The sequence below is a fragment of the Fundulus heteroclitus genome, chromosome 8 (assembly GCF_011125445.2).
Source record: "Fundulus heteroclitus isolate FHET01 chromosome 8, MU-UCD_Fhet_4.1, whole genome shotgun sequence".
NCBI lineage: Eukaryota > Metazoa > Chordata > Actinopteri > Cyprinodontiformes > Fundulidae > Fundulus > Fundulus heteroclitus.
In genome coordinates, this window is record NC_046368.1 from 3,525,833 (window position 1) to 3,538,801 (window position 12,969).

The 12,969-nt window shown below is 42.3% G+C and overlaps 1 protein-coding gene across 1 annotated transcript; it reads right to left on the reverse strand.

Annotated features, from left to right (window-relative positions):
- Nucleotides 1–1,746: 1,746 nt before the first annotated feature.
- Nucleotides 1,747–9,590, reverse strand: ppp6c (protein phosphatase 6, catalytic subunit). The gene is made up of 7 exons (XM_012862044.3): nucleotides 9,386–9,590; nucleotides 7,526–7,621; nucleotides 7,370–7,435; nucleotides 5,607–5,748; nucleotides 5,454–5,533; nucleotides 4,761–4,970; nucleotides 1,747–2,494 (listed from the first exon to the last, which is right to left on the reverse strand). The coding sequence occupies exons 1-7, from the start codon at nucleotides 9,458–9,460 to the stop codon at nucleotides 2,246–2,248; spliced, it is 918 nt and encodes a 305-aa protein (XP_012717498.1). The 5' UTR covers nucleotides 9,461–9,590; the 3' UTR covers nucleotides 1,747–2,245.
- Between the last annotated feature and the right edge of the window lie 3,379 nt (nucleotides 9,591–12,969).

Genomic DNA, 12,969 nt, shown 5'->3' on the forward strand with positions numbered 1-12,969 from the left:
AGTAATTGGTTAGATGTACCCCCGTTTACTATGAAATTTAAAATGTGTGATTATTAAAAGACAAATGTTTTACGTTATACGTAACATTCAGTTGTAACATCTTAACTTTTCTGTAATAATTTTGCTCTAATTAAAAGTAAAACGTGCTGTTTGGCTAAATGTTTCTCATATGCAGCTGGAGGGCCGCATAAAATCAGCACAAGGGCCTTAAATGGCCCCCGGGCCGCATTTTGGACGCACCTGTTCTACGCAGAACCTGACGGAACCGAACCGGCGAAACCAGCGGACAGCGGAAAACTAGCTGGTATTAAAAAAGACATTAATAAACCAGAATAATCATAAAGTTAATTTATTTGCTGGTGTAAATATATAAATATATTAATAAATCTAAAATAATCAAAAAGTTTTTTAATTTATTAAAAGAAAACATTTTTTAACAGTGTCCTGTCTGATAGTGTAGCGTTCAGATTTATTGTCTTGATACCAAACCCAGAATGGTGCATCAGATCTCCAGATGGAGAACCAGGATCCGTTCCTCCAGAGAACGTTCCTCTGCTGCTCCAGAGTCCAGTGGCGCCGTGTTTTCCACCGCTGCGTCCGGCGCTTTGCTCCTGGTGGTTCTGGTTCTGATGCAGCTGCTGGGTCCTGGAGACCCGCTCCATGAAGCTCTCTGCGGTTCTGGAGCTGATCTGAAGGCTGCAGGAAGGTTGGAGGTCTGCAGTGATGACAGGTCACCTAAGGCAAATGTGTCAAACTCAAGGCCCGCGGGCCAAATCCGGACCGTTAAGGCAATTTATCCCGCCCTCCACCACGAATGATGATTTATTTATTTTTTTTACTGTGTAGTAACAGCATCCTGCCACTAGGTGTCAGTTTTCCCACAACACATTAAAACAACCCAGAAATGTCCATAAAGAGAAAATGTGATGCAGAATGATGAGTTTAAAGTGTAACTCACCACAATATCAACTTTATTTACAGATAAACTGTATAAACTGGGCCTGCGGTGATACCTTTAGTTTGCTGTGGATTTTATTTTTAAATTTTTATGTGAACTGGAATTATATTAAATCAAAAGTATCGTCTATACAGGAGCTACCGGCCCATTAATGACGTCATGATGCCAAAGTGGAACAAAATGAGTCTGACTTCCTGCTGTGAGGAGCATAGAGAGCAAGTTTATAGATATTATAGGTTGACTAATGAAGATAAAACAGAAAATATGAGACTTGATGGGAAATAGTGATAAAAGTTCTGTTAATACATGATGGAGGACAAAAAGTTCTAAACATTTTTCACTGTAGGCTGTAGACTTTGAACCCAATGAAGGAACCGAGAACCATCGTTTAAATCTCCAACGGCTCACAGGAAATTTTGACTTTATCTTGGTGAATTATTTAGTTTTCCAGCTTAAACTTCCTGCAGTCTCTTCAGATCAGAGGTGATTCTGACCTGTTAAACATTTAAGCTCCTTTCACGGCTCCAGCTTCTTCATCTGCTCTCAGGTTTCTGTCTCCTGCTGCTGGAACGTCTAAAGCGGACCCAAACGAGACGCCGGCACTGAGCGGCGCCGCATCGTCTCCCCGTCACAGAACCGACCCAAACTCCTAACAGGAAGCCTTAAAATCTAACATCATTACAGAAAATCAATGTTTAAAAGATAAAATAAAGCATAATGTTGTAATTATCTGGTTAAAATGCGCTGGAGGAGAACTTTCAGGACTTCCACACATCAGGAACCACGACTCACAGGTGTGAAGGACTTTTTATTCCAATTACAGGTGGAGCTGGAGAGGCGCTCCCAGCTGCTGAGCGGAGAACTCAGAGGAACATTGGCACAGACGTAATGCCCAGAGCATCAGGGACGCACCGCCTGCTGCTCACACCCAGCTCCAGACGCAGCAGAACCAGAACTTCAGAGGTTCTGGGTTCTAGTCCATCTCTGCTGGTTCTCAGGAATGATCTGCAGCGTGTCCTGGACAGGCGGTGCGTCTCTGCTGAGAACTGAATAAAGGTCCGTCAGGAAGCGGCCCCACCACACAGACAGACAGTGTGCAGGACATCAGGATGAATAAATTAAAGTTAAAAGCTTTAAGGCAGAGCGTAGCAGGATGGCTCAGACTCAGAACCGCAGCCCACCGCTCCAACCCGCTGCTTCACCTCCAGAACCGAGCCGCCGGGCCGGGCCGGGCCGGGCCGGGCGGGGCGGCGCCGGCGAAGCCTCTGAAGCCGACGGCGGCGAGCCTCACAGGAAGTAAGGGGTGGTGGTGCGGGGGGGGATGACGCGCTCCGAGTCGGGCACGGCGCGGAACAGCTTGGGCTCCCGGCGGCCCACGTCCTTGAAGACCATGATGGAGGCGATGTTGCCGCAGCGATAGCAGTAGTTGGGCGCCGACCACACGGTCACCAGCTTCTCATCGAACATGAACTTGTAGCCTTCGTGGACCAGCTGGTGGGCGCGGCAGATCAGCTTCAGGCTGTTGATGTGGACGAACTGGAACAGGGACAACACCGTCACCGTGGCTCCCGTACGGCAAGCCGTTTTAACATACATTCAGTTATACCGGCCTTACACATAGACATAATATACGTAGACGCGTCATTGGGCGGGTTCTGCCTATGCTGCGATGCGTCAGAGCGTCCGCCATCTTAAATGTGGCAAATCTGCAGTTACTCAGTCACTTAAACAGTATCAGAGGGACTTTAATCTCTGAATATACTTTGTATTTGTAGTATTTTTGTTTTTGTAATATTACAAGTTTATTTTCGTATCCCTTTAGCTTCATTCTCCTGAATTTATTCTCCTAAAGAATAAAAATAATAAAAATAATCTAACCTGGCCCTATTACTCCAGGAGTGAAATAATTCTGCAAACTGTGACTATTCTGGAAATGTTCCCCCTTAATTCTCATAATATGATGTTTTTATCATAGCATTATCACTTTTGTGTTTGTTCATTTTTACTTTATTGACCTAGGACTTTTTTTCCTCATATTATTAATTTTACCTCTTTAATACTCACCCAAAAAGTCTGTTCCTAAAGGTTCACATGTGACACGGTTTTACGAAATAATGAAGACAACAATGTTTAGATTTAACAAATTGATCCTTATATTCATAACACATACACAAAAAAAAAAAAAAAAATCAAATTATTTATTTATATATATATATATATATATATATATATATATATATATATATATATATATATATATATATATATATATATATATATGTGTGTGTGTGTGTATTTATTGCAGCACAGGAATGAGGCATCTTCTCTGATTCACGTTCACAATAACAGAACTCAACTTTTTTCTGCCACATACAATATGGCGGTGACGTTGACGTGCGAACCTGCGCCCTATGACGCGTCTACGTATAAATGTCTGTGGCCCTTACATACCAGATATCTCAAATTGTTTTATGACTAGTCGTTTTAGCGATTTAAGATATCTCTAATTACATTCTGACATCAGATTTACCATAGAGTTGTATGGAGACGTCAATTCAAGATTTCTACAATGAATTACTGAGTATCTGAAATACCCATTACAGATACCTACACTTAAATTACGACTAGTTATAAAGCAAATTCAAGATATCTCGATATTAGTTTTGACTAGTCATAAATCTAATTAAAGATGTCTCAAATGCCACCATAATTCAAGATATCTTAAATGTATTTTTGGATAGGCGAAATGCAGTTTTGACTAGTGAAAACTAAATTATAGATATGTTAAAAGTGAATAATCACTAGACAACTAAATTTGAGATATCTTGAATTGTAATTTTGATTAGTCAAAATTCCTTTTAAGATATCTCTAAATGAATTAGAGATATCTTGAATTATTCAGCTTTTCCATTTAAGACCTCTTAAATTGACATTCTGACTAGTCAAAATGACGTTACTGATATCTTAAATTACGAAACGGCTTGCCATATTTCATCACACAGGAATCAGAGGCGTGCGCTTTGGTTTTCAGAGGAGCTAAAGGAGGGTGCTGTAATGCTTTGTGCCATCTAGCATGTCAAAATCAAGAGCTAGCTGGCTTTACCATAATTTACCACAGTATAAAAACTGCATCTGGTTATTAACAGAACTGGTCCGGGCTGAGGAATATTCCTTATTTCCAGCTTGGACATGAGTCGACAGTAGCGCTTTCAGCTAGCCTAAGCCGTTTTTCAGTGCATTGTGTGCGTCGGCTGCAAGTAAATACGAAATTCTTTGCAAATTTCTCAAGCATTCTTCAAGTATGTATATATATTTTCGCGCTCTCTGCATATCAAATACTGAAAAAGCTCTTTCTATATTGTGGCATTTTCTTACAATTTTGTCAAAAACAGCCAGCGCCATTCAATGTTCAGGCAATTATTTGGACAGCTTACAGCCAATAAGGGGCTTACACGCAATGTCTTATTTCAGATATCTGAAATTGTAATTCTGACTAGTCATAATTACGTTTGAAATATCTTAAATTATAATTACGGATGTGTGACGCTTTCAATGACGAATCCGGTGATGTAATTTGAGATTTCTTTAAAGGAATTTTGACTAGTCAAAATGTAATTGAAGATATCTTGAATTTTATTCTTCCTAGTCAGAATGTAAATAAAGATATCTTAAATTACCATTCCGGATAGTCAAAATGCATTTTTAGATATCTGGAATGTAATTGCGGATAGTCAGACGAAACTGAATTTATGTTAAACAGCTTGCCATATCCCTACGCCCCCCCCGGTGAGCGCCCACCCACCTCGTTGGTGACCTTGGAGCCGAAGAGCCAGCCGGCGCCGCGGGGGCTGATGGCCCAGGTGTCCACGTCCTCCGGGTCGGACCACACCAGGTCGCAGAACGCCCCCTTGTGGGGGATCTCCTGGTTGCGCTCGATGGTTCGGATCTGGTCCAGAGTCTTGATGTCGGGCGACAGGCCGCCGTGGACGCAGAGGATCTGCTCGTCTATCAACTGGATCAGCAGAACACGACTCAGAACCCGACACAAGTTATGCGTCCAGAACCGGTTCTGCAGCAAACGGGTCGGCGGTGTTGGAGGACGCTCATCTGAACTTTATTCACTAAAGACTTTTAACTTAACTTAATGTAACTGGGTCAACTGGACCGGGTCAGCAGACGCTCAGCTGGTTTGTTTTAGCCACCAGGGGGCGCTGCAGCATTTCCTGCTGACTTTTACCAGCTGTTACTTTAAATTAGGAGTAGAGCAGCCAATGGTTGAGGGTTAAATTCCTCTCTGGATCATCTGGATCCACATCCTCCAACAGAACCGGGTGGATTTGTTCCCCTCAGGAGATCCAGACGGACCTGAAACCCGAACGCCTCGGGCTTCAGGTCCGTCTGGATCCCACTCAGGACCAGATCTGATGTGAAAGGAACCGGACCGAGCGGTACCAGAACGGTTCTAGGAGCTAAAGCAGAGCGGAGGAGAACTCACGGCTGCCACTGTCAGCATGTCGAACACCTTGGTGCAGTATCTCCAGGCGTTGGCGTTCCCGTACTTTGTCTGACATTCATCTGCAAGAGGAGCAAACGGGCCGCGGATCAGAACCCGGGCTTTAGGGAGCGGCGCCGAGCGGCGGCTACGTACCGTAGAAGCCGTAGACCTGGGTGATCTGCCGGCTCTCGTGGTTTCCCCTCAGCAGCGTGATGCGGTCCGGCCACTTGGCCTTCAGCGCCAGCAGGTAGGTGAACGTCTCCAGGCTGTAGTAGCCCCGGTCCACGAAGTCTCCCTGCAGAGAGACACGGCCCGTCAGAACCGCTCAGAACCAGTCAGAACCGCCCAGAACCAGTCAGAACCGCTCAGAACCGCCCAGAACCAGTCAGAACCGGCCAGAACCAGTCAGAACCGGCCAGAACCAGTCAGAACCGCCCAGAACCAGTCAGAACCGCTCAGAACCGGTTAGAACCAGTCAGAACCGCGCAGAACCAGTCATAACCGCTCAGAACCAGTCATAACCGCTCAGAACCAGTCATAACCGCCCAGAACCAGTCAGAACCGCTCAGAACCGGTCAGAACCGGCGCCACGCGGCCCGTCTGCTGGAACCAATGGGGGTCCGACACGCAGCTCCACGGCACAAAGAGCAGAACGTAGAACCTCATGTCTGTCACATCAAGTCTATGTCTGTGATTTTAAACTTTATTCATGATGTTTTACTGGTTTTATTGTTTTATTTTCATTTGTAAAGTTGAGTGTTTTTAAAGGCCCTTCTAAATAAAATGCAGAATTATTATTAATAATAATTAATTATTAAGTATTCACACCGTGGGAACGTTCTCAAGCTTTAATCCATCAGGGTGGAACCCTGAGTGAAGCTTCCCCACAGCATCATGCTGCCAGCACCGTGTCCCCCTCTGGTCCCACAGCGCCCCCCTGTGGGACCAGAGGGGGACACGGTGCTCTACATGCAGACTAAAGACATGAACTCTGATCAGATCTTCTCTCCTCCATGTCTGCTGGAAAACTGCAGCAGGACGACTTCTGTCTTTCTTCTTGCTGCTCATCCATCAAAGACCAGATTTATGGAGTCCACCACCAGCAGATGTCTCCTCCCACCTGAGCTGCTGGTCTCTGCAGCTCCTCCAGAGCCACCACGGTCCTCCTGCTTCTCTGATCAATGCTCTGCTGGTCCAGCCTGTCAGTCCATTAGAGCTCTGGGAGGTTCTGTAGAACCTGACCTGCTGTAAACTGGACCAGAACTTCCTCCCTGACCTGTCTGATGGTTCCTTGATGCTGGATGTTCTCTAAAGAACGTCCCAGAAGCAGAACATCTGCAGTCAGACTCTTTAAATGAGCCACAGTTGGACTCTGGAGGTCTGGAGCTGCTCTGGGTTTAGATTTCAGAGGATCAGCGTCACGGAGCTGAACATTAGCCCGCCGCACTAATCAGATGTTCCTATGCAGAACGTATTCATGCGGCGTTCTCACTGTGGAACTCATTACTCCTTTGAAAACTAATGAAGATAAAACAGAAAATATGCGACTTGATGGGAAATAGTGATAAAAGTTCTGTTAATACATGGAGGACAAAAAGTTCTAAACATTTTTCACTGTAGGCTGTAGACTTTGAACCCAGTGAAGGAACCCAGAACCATCGTTTAAATCTGCAACGGCTCACAGGAAGTTTGACTTTATCCCAGTGAATTATTTAGTTTTTCAGCTTAAACTTCCTGCAGACTCTTCAGATCAGAGGTGATTCTGACCCGTTAAACATTTAAGCTCCTTTCACGGCTCCAGCTTCTTCATCTGCTCTCAGGTTTCTGAGCTGAACATTAGCCCGCCGCACTAATCAGATGTTCCTATGCAGAACGTATTCATGAGGCGTTCTCACTGTGGAACCAGCAGGTCTTACCATGAAAATGTAGTTTGTGTCTGGAACTTGGCCTCCAGTTCTGAAGAGCTCACATAGATCATAAAACTGGAAAACAAAGATTAAACAAAGCGTTTTATTTCATCACCTGTGGAGGTGAGGTGACCTCTGACCCCAGAGGACGCACCTGAGACTCACCTGACCGTGAATGTCTCCGCAGACGGTGACCGGCGTGGCCACAGGCTGGACGTTGGACTCCTCCAGCAGCAGATCGCACACGTAGTCACATAATCTCTGCAACAACACGCTGGCATTAGAACCTGGCAGAACATCAGTGGTCCCAGCAGGGTTCTGCAGGGTTCTGCTCAGTGCTCCACATGGAAATGACATCACTGACGTCAACAGAACCAGAAACTCGTTGTGTTTCCGGGTCTGAAGCAACGCTAACCCTCCTCCTGGTTCTGATCTGGTTCTGGTTCAGGAGCTCTACAGAAAACTGTCATCTCCGTAAAAAAGGCATGAATCAGAACCCAGAACCCGACGGGACGTAGTTCCCAGAACTGGGAGGAAGAGGAGGATCCAATCAGCACCAGAGAGGAAGATGACAGTTACAGGGAGGTTCATTCTGCAGAGGTTTAGTTCTGACCCGGTCCAGCACGATGTTAAAATCATTTAAACCAGAACCGGCACCTGAGCCTCTTATTACGCTGGTTAAACGTAACATAAAACAGAAACCATCTATTCTGGTTCTGGTTCTGGTTCTGTCAGGCTAAACGTCATCAGCCGGGACCGACGGGTGAATTAGCGCTGAATAAAAGGCCAGAGAGCAGAAAAGTCAAATTACACGCAGGATTCCTGCTTTAGGTTCAGGTCAACACGTCCAAAAAAAGTTAAAAACAAAACAACTTCCCAATGTTTGATGAGTTTGCAAAGTTTAATGTTTAATTAGCATGTTATCTAAGCCATTAAAAGGCCTTAATTGGGCCTATATTACATCACTACAAAGCTCTGAGCTCCACACTAGTCCTGACTTTTCAATTGAGAAAACTTTCTGGATGGGAAGAGAAACGTCTTCAAACTTGGGGAAATAAGTCCAGTTGTTTTTTTTTAATACTTTTTTGGAATGACCATGACCCGAATGACTGAGAATCTTCACCAGCATATTTCATAACTTGACTTTCTGGATTTCTCCTTTTGTTCCTCAAAGTTTGTGACCAAAAACTAAAAATATGGACCAAGAATCCAACATTCTCCTGATTCTGTCCTTGTGGACTTCTTCAGATTTCAGAGGAACAGGCAGCGTGTTGTTTGTGTTTAGATCCACAACAAAGTCATTTTTTATGCCTTAAAGTGCTTATTTAGGGTCAGAGGGGTAAATATTCCAGCTGAGTGACTAAAAACACAGATTTCATCTTCAGCTGTTCACCTTTTCAGACCCATACCTGAAATATTCAACGTCAGATAAAAACAAAGAGGAAAATGTTGATAATATGGTGATTGGATCTGAAGTGATCCCTGTAAAGAGTTCTGGTAGGAACAAAGATCTGTAGGTTCTAGAAAAGGAGACGGAACGACACCAGTCCGGACCTGGAGAACCGTGAGAGTCCAGAACCAGACCGGGTCAGACGCTGGGTGCTGGTTTCTGATCTTCAGATGAATGAGCTGGGTCTGCTAATACCTTTATTTTTACCTCTGTGGTTGAACAGAACCAGAACCAGAACCAGAACCAGCTGTAAACACACCGGAACATGCACCACAGCTGAGCAGCAGAATCCTACAGCTTAACCCGCTCCAGGAGAGCCTCTGAGCGGCTTCCAGTTCGCTTTGAACCCTTCGGTTCATTTCGTTACAGTTTACATACTTTCATCACTATAAAACAAAGCTTACTTATAATTTATCACTCTGACCCCAGGCGAACGGAGCAAACACAGATTAACGCTTCTTATTGTGAACTTTCTGCAGTTTTTAATCACTTTTCCTTATGAAACTTAGCCGTTAGCTCAGTTAGCTTCCGCAGCTCTACATAAACTCGATAGCTCCGTGGATCAAAAAACTCACCTTTAAGTCGTTCTCTGGTAAATATTTGCAGTGTTTCGCAATTTCGACGTATTTATCAAGATCTAAAGGAGCCATATTCAACCAGGAAGGTATAAAATCTGAAAATAAAAACGGCTAAAGGCGACTAGCCTTCCTGCTAGCCAGTTCCGGTTCTCTTTCCGCCTGCGCTTCTTCTTCTCCTGTGGCGGACAGCAGCTGGCGGGAACGCAGCATGGCCGCCACCTGCTGGCCGGAAGAAGAATAAACGGACATCTGGCGCTTTATCTCTGAGCTTCTGGGGAACAGCAGCTTCATCATGACCAGAGCCCGATTCTTCTACCCCCCCCCCCCATTTAAAAAGGATTTGCCACCCACCACCATCTTGGAACAGCCAGTATTGGTTAGTGTTAGATGTCTTTTTCACTTTTTATTGACCTATGTCAGCTTTGCTTGGTATCGCTTTTCTGCTGGAATTTTAATTTAAATTCAGATATAACAAAAGGAAGATAAAACTGTCTGATTTGGATGGAATTTGGTCCACATGTACATCATAGGGTTGTAACAATACATCGATCCACATCGATATATCAATTAAACGATTAATGATCCAATTACATCGATGCAAAATTAAAATATTGATCCTTATCGTAATTTTTAAGATGAACCTTTATTTTGAAATTCACAAGGCATGAGACTAAAATGAACAATTGATCTATTGCTGTTATTATTATTATTACTACTACTAATGTTATTTTAAAATGAGAAGAATTTAGTTTTTTATTTAAACGCCTGCTTCGAAATAAAATGGTCAATATTTTTTTGGTTAATATTTATTTATTATTATTATTATTAAATTATATTATTATTATTATTAATATCAATGAACATGCCAAATGATATTCCAACATATTGATCACATCAACTGAAAATTGTAACAGACTTTGTGAAATATTGTATCATCATCCAAGCAAACCTGTATAACTTTGTGTCGTGGTAAAGCTGGTGATTTACTCCCTGGATGGAGATCTGCCACCAGAAGACAGAAGTAGTGGCTTCAGAGGTAAAGTGATGATGCTCAACCTCGGCCAGGTCTTGAGTTAAATATCTTATGTTGTCTCAGCTTGTTACTTGTAATTTTAGCATTTCCTGGATTCCTGCACATTCTGGTATAAATGAAGTTGCAGACAAATTGGCCAAAGAATCTTTGGTTAATAATGACATAGATGTTAGCATTGCCTGAGGTAACTGATCAGTATCATTAAGGCATTAATGGGTCAGTAGATGCAGAGAGGGAGGCACTACTTTAGTTGCCAGCCTATTAATGACCATCTGGTCCTCAGGATCAAATTAAATTAACCAGACTTAGACTGGTGCATTGTGGGTTAGCTGCTCGTTTATAAATAATCAATAAGCATCCTGATGGATTATGTATTTGTGGTCAACCAGAACGTGTGATACATGTTTTGATGGATTGTCCTAGAAACTTGTCTGAAAGACAAGTTCTGTTGCGTTCTGTTTGCAGTCAGAACTCGGAAAATCCGGCTTACAATGGGAAAAATCAACTGTAACGACACCAAAGACACCAAATGTTTTAAGGCTGATAGGGATTCCATTCGTTCTCGATAGTCTGAATTCTCGAACTCCGGGTCGTAAAATCTAACTGGAACGGCCCCTAAAGTCGGAATAACGAGTCGGAAAGTTGGTGCAGCAGGACGGTACCTGACTTCGGCATTCAAGATGGCCGCTACTCGCAGCAACATTGAGTAAAATGTCATACTTTGTTTGCAGCAGCTCTCTATTATTGATGTAACAATAATAGAGACGTTTCAGCTGTTTATCTGCAGAGAATACCGCCCAGAACCGCGTTATTGTCATTCTTATTGTTTTAACAATAGCAATGACGCAAAAAGGCGGAGATGACGTAATCTGAGGCTCGTCAGTTACAACCTCCGAGGTGAAAGGAACGCACGATGGTTGTCGGATCCAATATGGCCGCTCCTCGCATCAACAACAGTAAGCTGTGATAAAACAGGCTTATTTTACAAAAAGCAGTTGTAATAGTGCGTCTAAAATCAACGTAGCATGTAGCGGCTGCAACTTTGAACCAAGTAAATTAAAAATGGTGTTTATATGTAGAAAGTACAACTTTAAAGGACGTTTATAAGCGGTACTGCAGACAAAACAACAGCTTTGCTGGCCGTCGCCATGTTGGAATTCTAACCCCTTTTGTGTTTTTTGTTTCGTTTTTACTGTGGAATCCCGACTGTGTTAACTGGAATGCTGTTTACTCGGGTTAACCTCATTCCCAGCTCCTATTTTCAGTTTCTGAGGTAAATGGAATGCAACAAGAGCGTGCTTCATGTAATTCTTTTGAAATTGCTCAACCTTCAGCTGTGATGTGGCCTTAGCTAATGCTCCACTTGTGCTGTTAGAAGTAATCTGCATCTTGATTCTATCATGGATAGAATCAAGATTTCAACCAATAAAAATTAGGATACAAATCAGAACAATGCCATGATGAAAAAAAATCCAGAAAAATCAGGATTAAAACCAACACATCTTTCCTGATGATCCAATAAATCTTAAACATAATCAGTAAAAAGAATCAGAATTAAACCAGGTATCATTGAACTGGCGCGCCTCCTTCATCTCACTGCTGCCCTCTGGTGGCTCTTCCAGATGTTCCTACAGCAGATGTTCTCCATTTCCATCTCCGGTCCTATGGCGCTAAAACAGTGACAGTTTGCAGCGACGTTGAAAAGGGATTTGGCTTTGACGTTGAAAAATCAAACATTGTAAAATTAAACATTGTAAAATAAAAAAATATAAAATCCAACATTGTGAAATGAAGCATTGTAAAATGAAACATTGTAAAATGAAACATTGTAAAATTAAGCATTATAAAATCCAACATTGTAAAATCAAACATTGTAAAATTAAACATTGTAAAATAAAAAAATATAAAATCCAACATTGTGAAATGAAGCATTGTAAAATGAAACATTGTAAAATCCAACATTGTAAAATGAAACACTGTAAAATTAAACATTGTAAAATGAAACATTGTAAAATGAAACATTGTAAAATTAAGCATTATAAAATCCAACATTGTAAAATCAAACATTGTAAAATTAAACATAGTAAAATCAAACATTGTAAAATTAAACATTGTAAAATCCAACATTGTAAAATCAAACATTGTAAAATTAAACATCGTAAAATCCAACATTGTAAAATTAAGCATTGTAAAATCAAACATTGTGAAATTAAACATTGTAAAGTTAAACATTGTAAAATCAAAAATTGTAAAATCCAACAAAACATTTACCTAAATTAAATGTTTAATTTTTTAACGCCAAATCTCTTTTCAGCGTCGCTGCAGCTGTCACTGTTTTAGCTCCATTCAGTCTTCCTTAGTATCAGAACCCTAGAACCGTTTTTTTTTTCAGGATTTAGCTCCACAGAAGGAGACGTTCTGTTTTAACTGATGTTTAATGTGAACAGCACTGAGTGTCTGGATAAACTGTGGGTTCCTACACTAAGCTGGGCACAGAGACAGCATCTCTCCCTCAGTCTCCTCTCTGCCTTCTGGAAAGCTCCACCTC

Excerpts from the sequence above, each read along its gene's own strand:
- ppp6c (XM_012862044.3), bottom strand. The coding sequence starts at position 9,460 with ATGGCTCCTTTAGATCTTGATAAATACGTCGAAATTGCGAAACACTGC. Across the intron at positions 5,749-7,369 it reads ACACAAACTACATTTTCATG|GGAGACTTCGTGGACCGGGG; the intron begins GTAAGACCTGCT and ends GTCTCTCTGCAG. Across the intron at positions 4,971-5,453 it reads ACATGCTGACAGTGGCAGCC|TTGATAGACGAGCAGATCCT; the intron begins GTGAGTTCTCCT and ends CTGCTGATCCAG.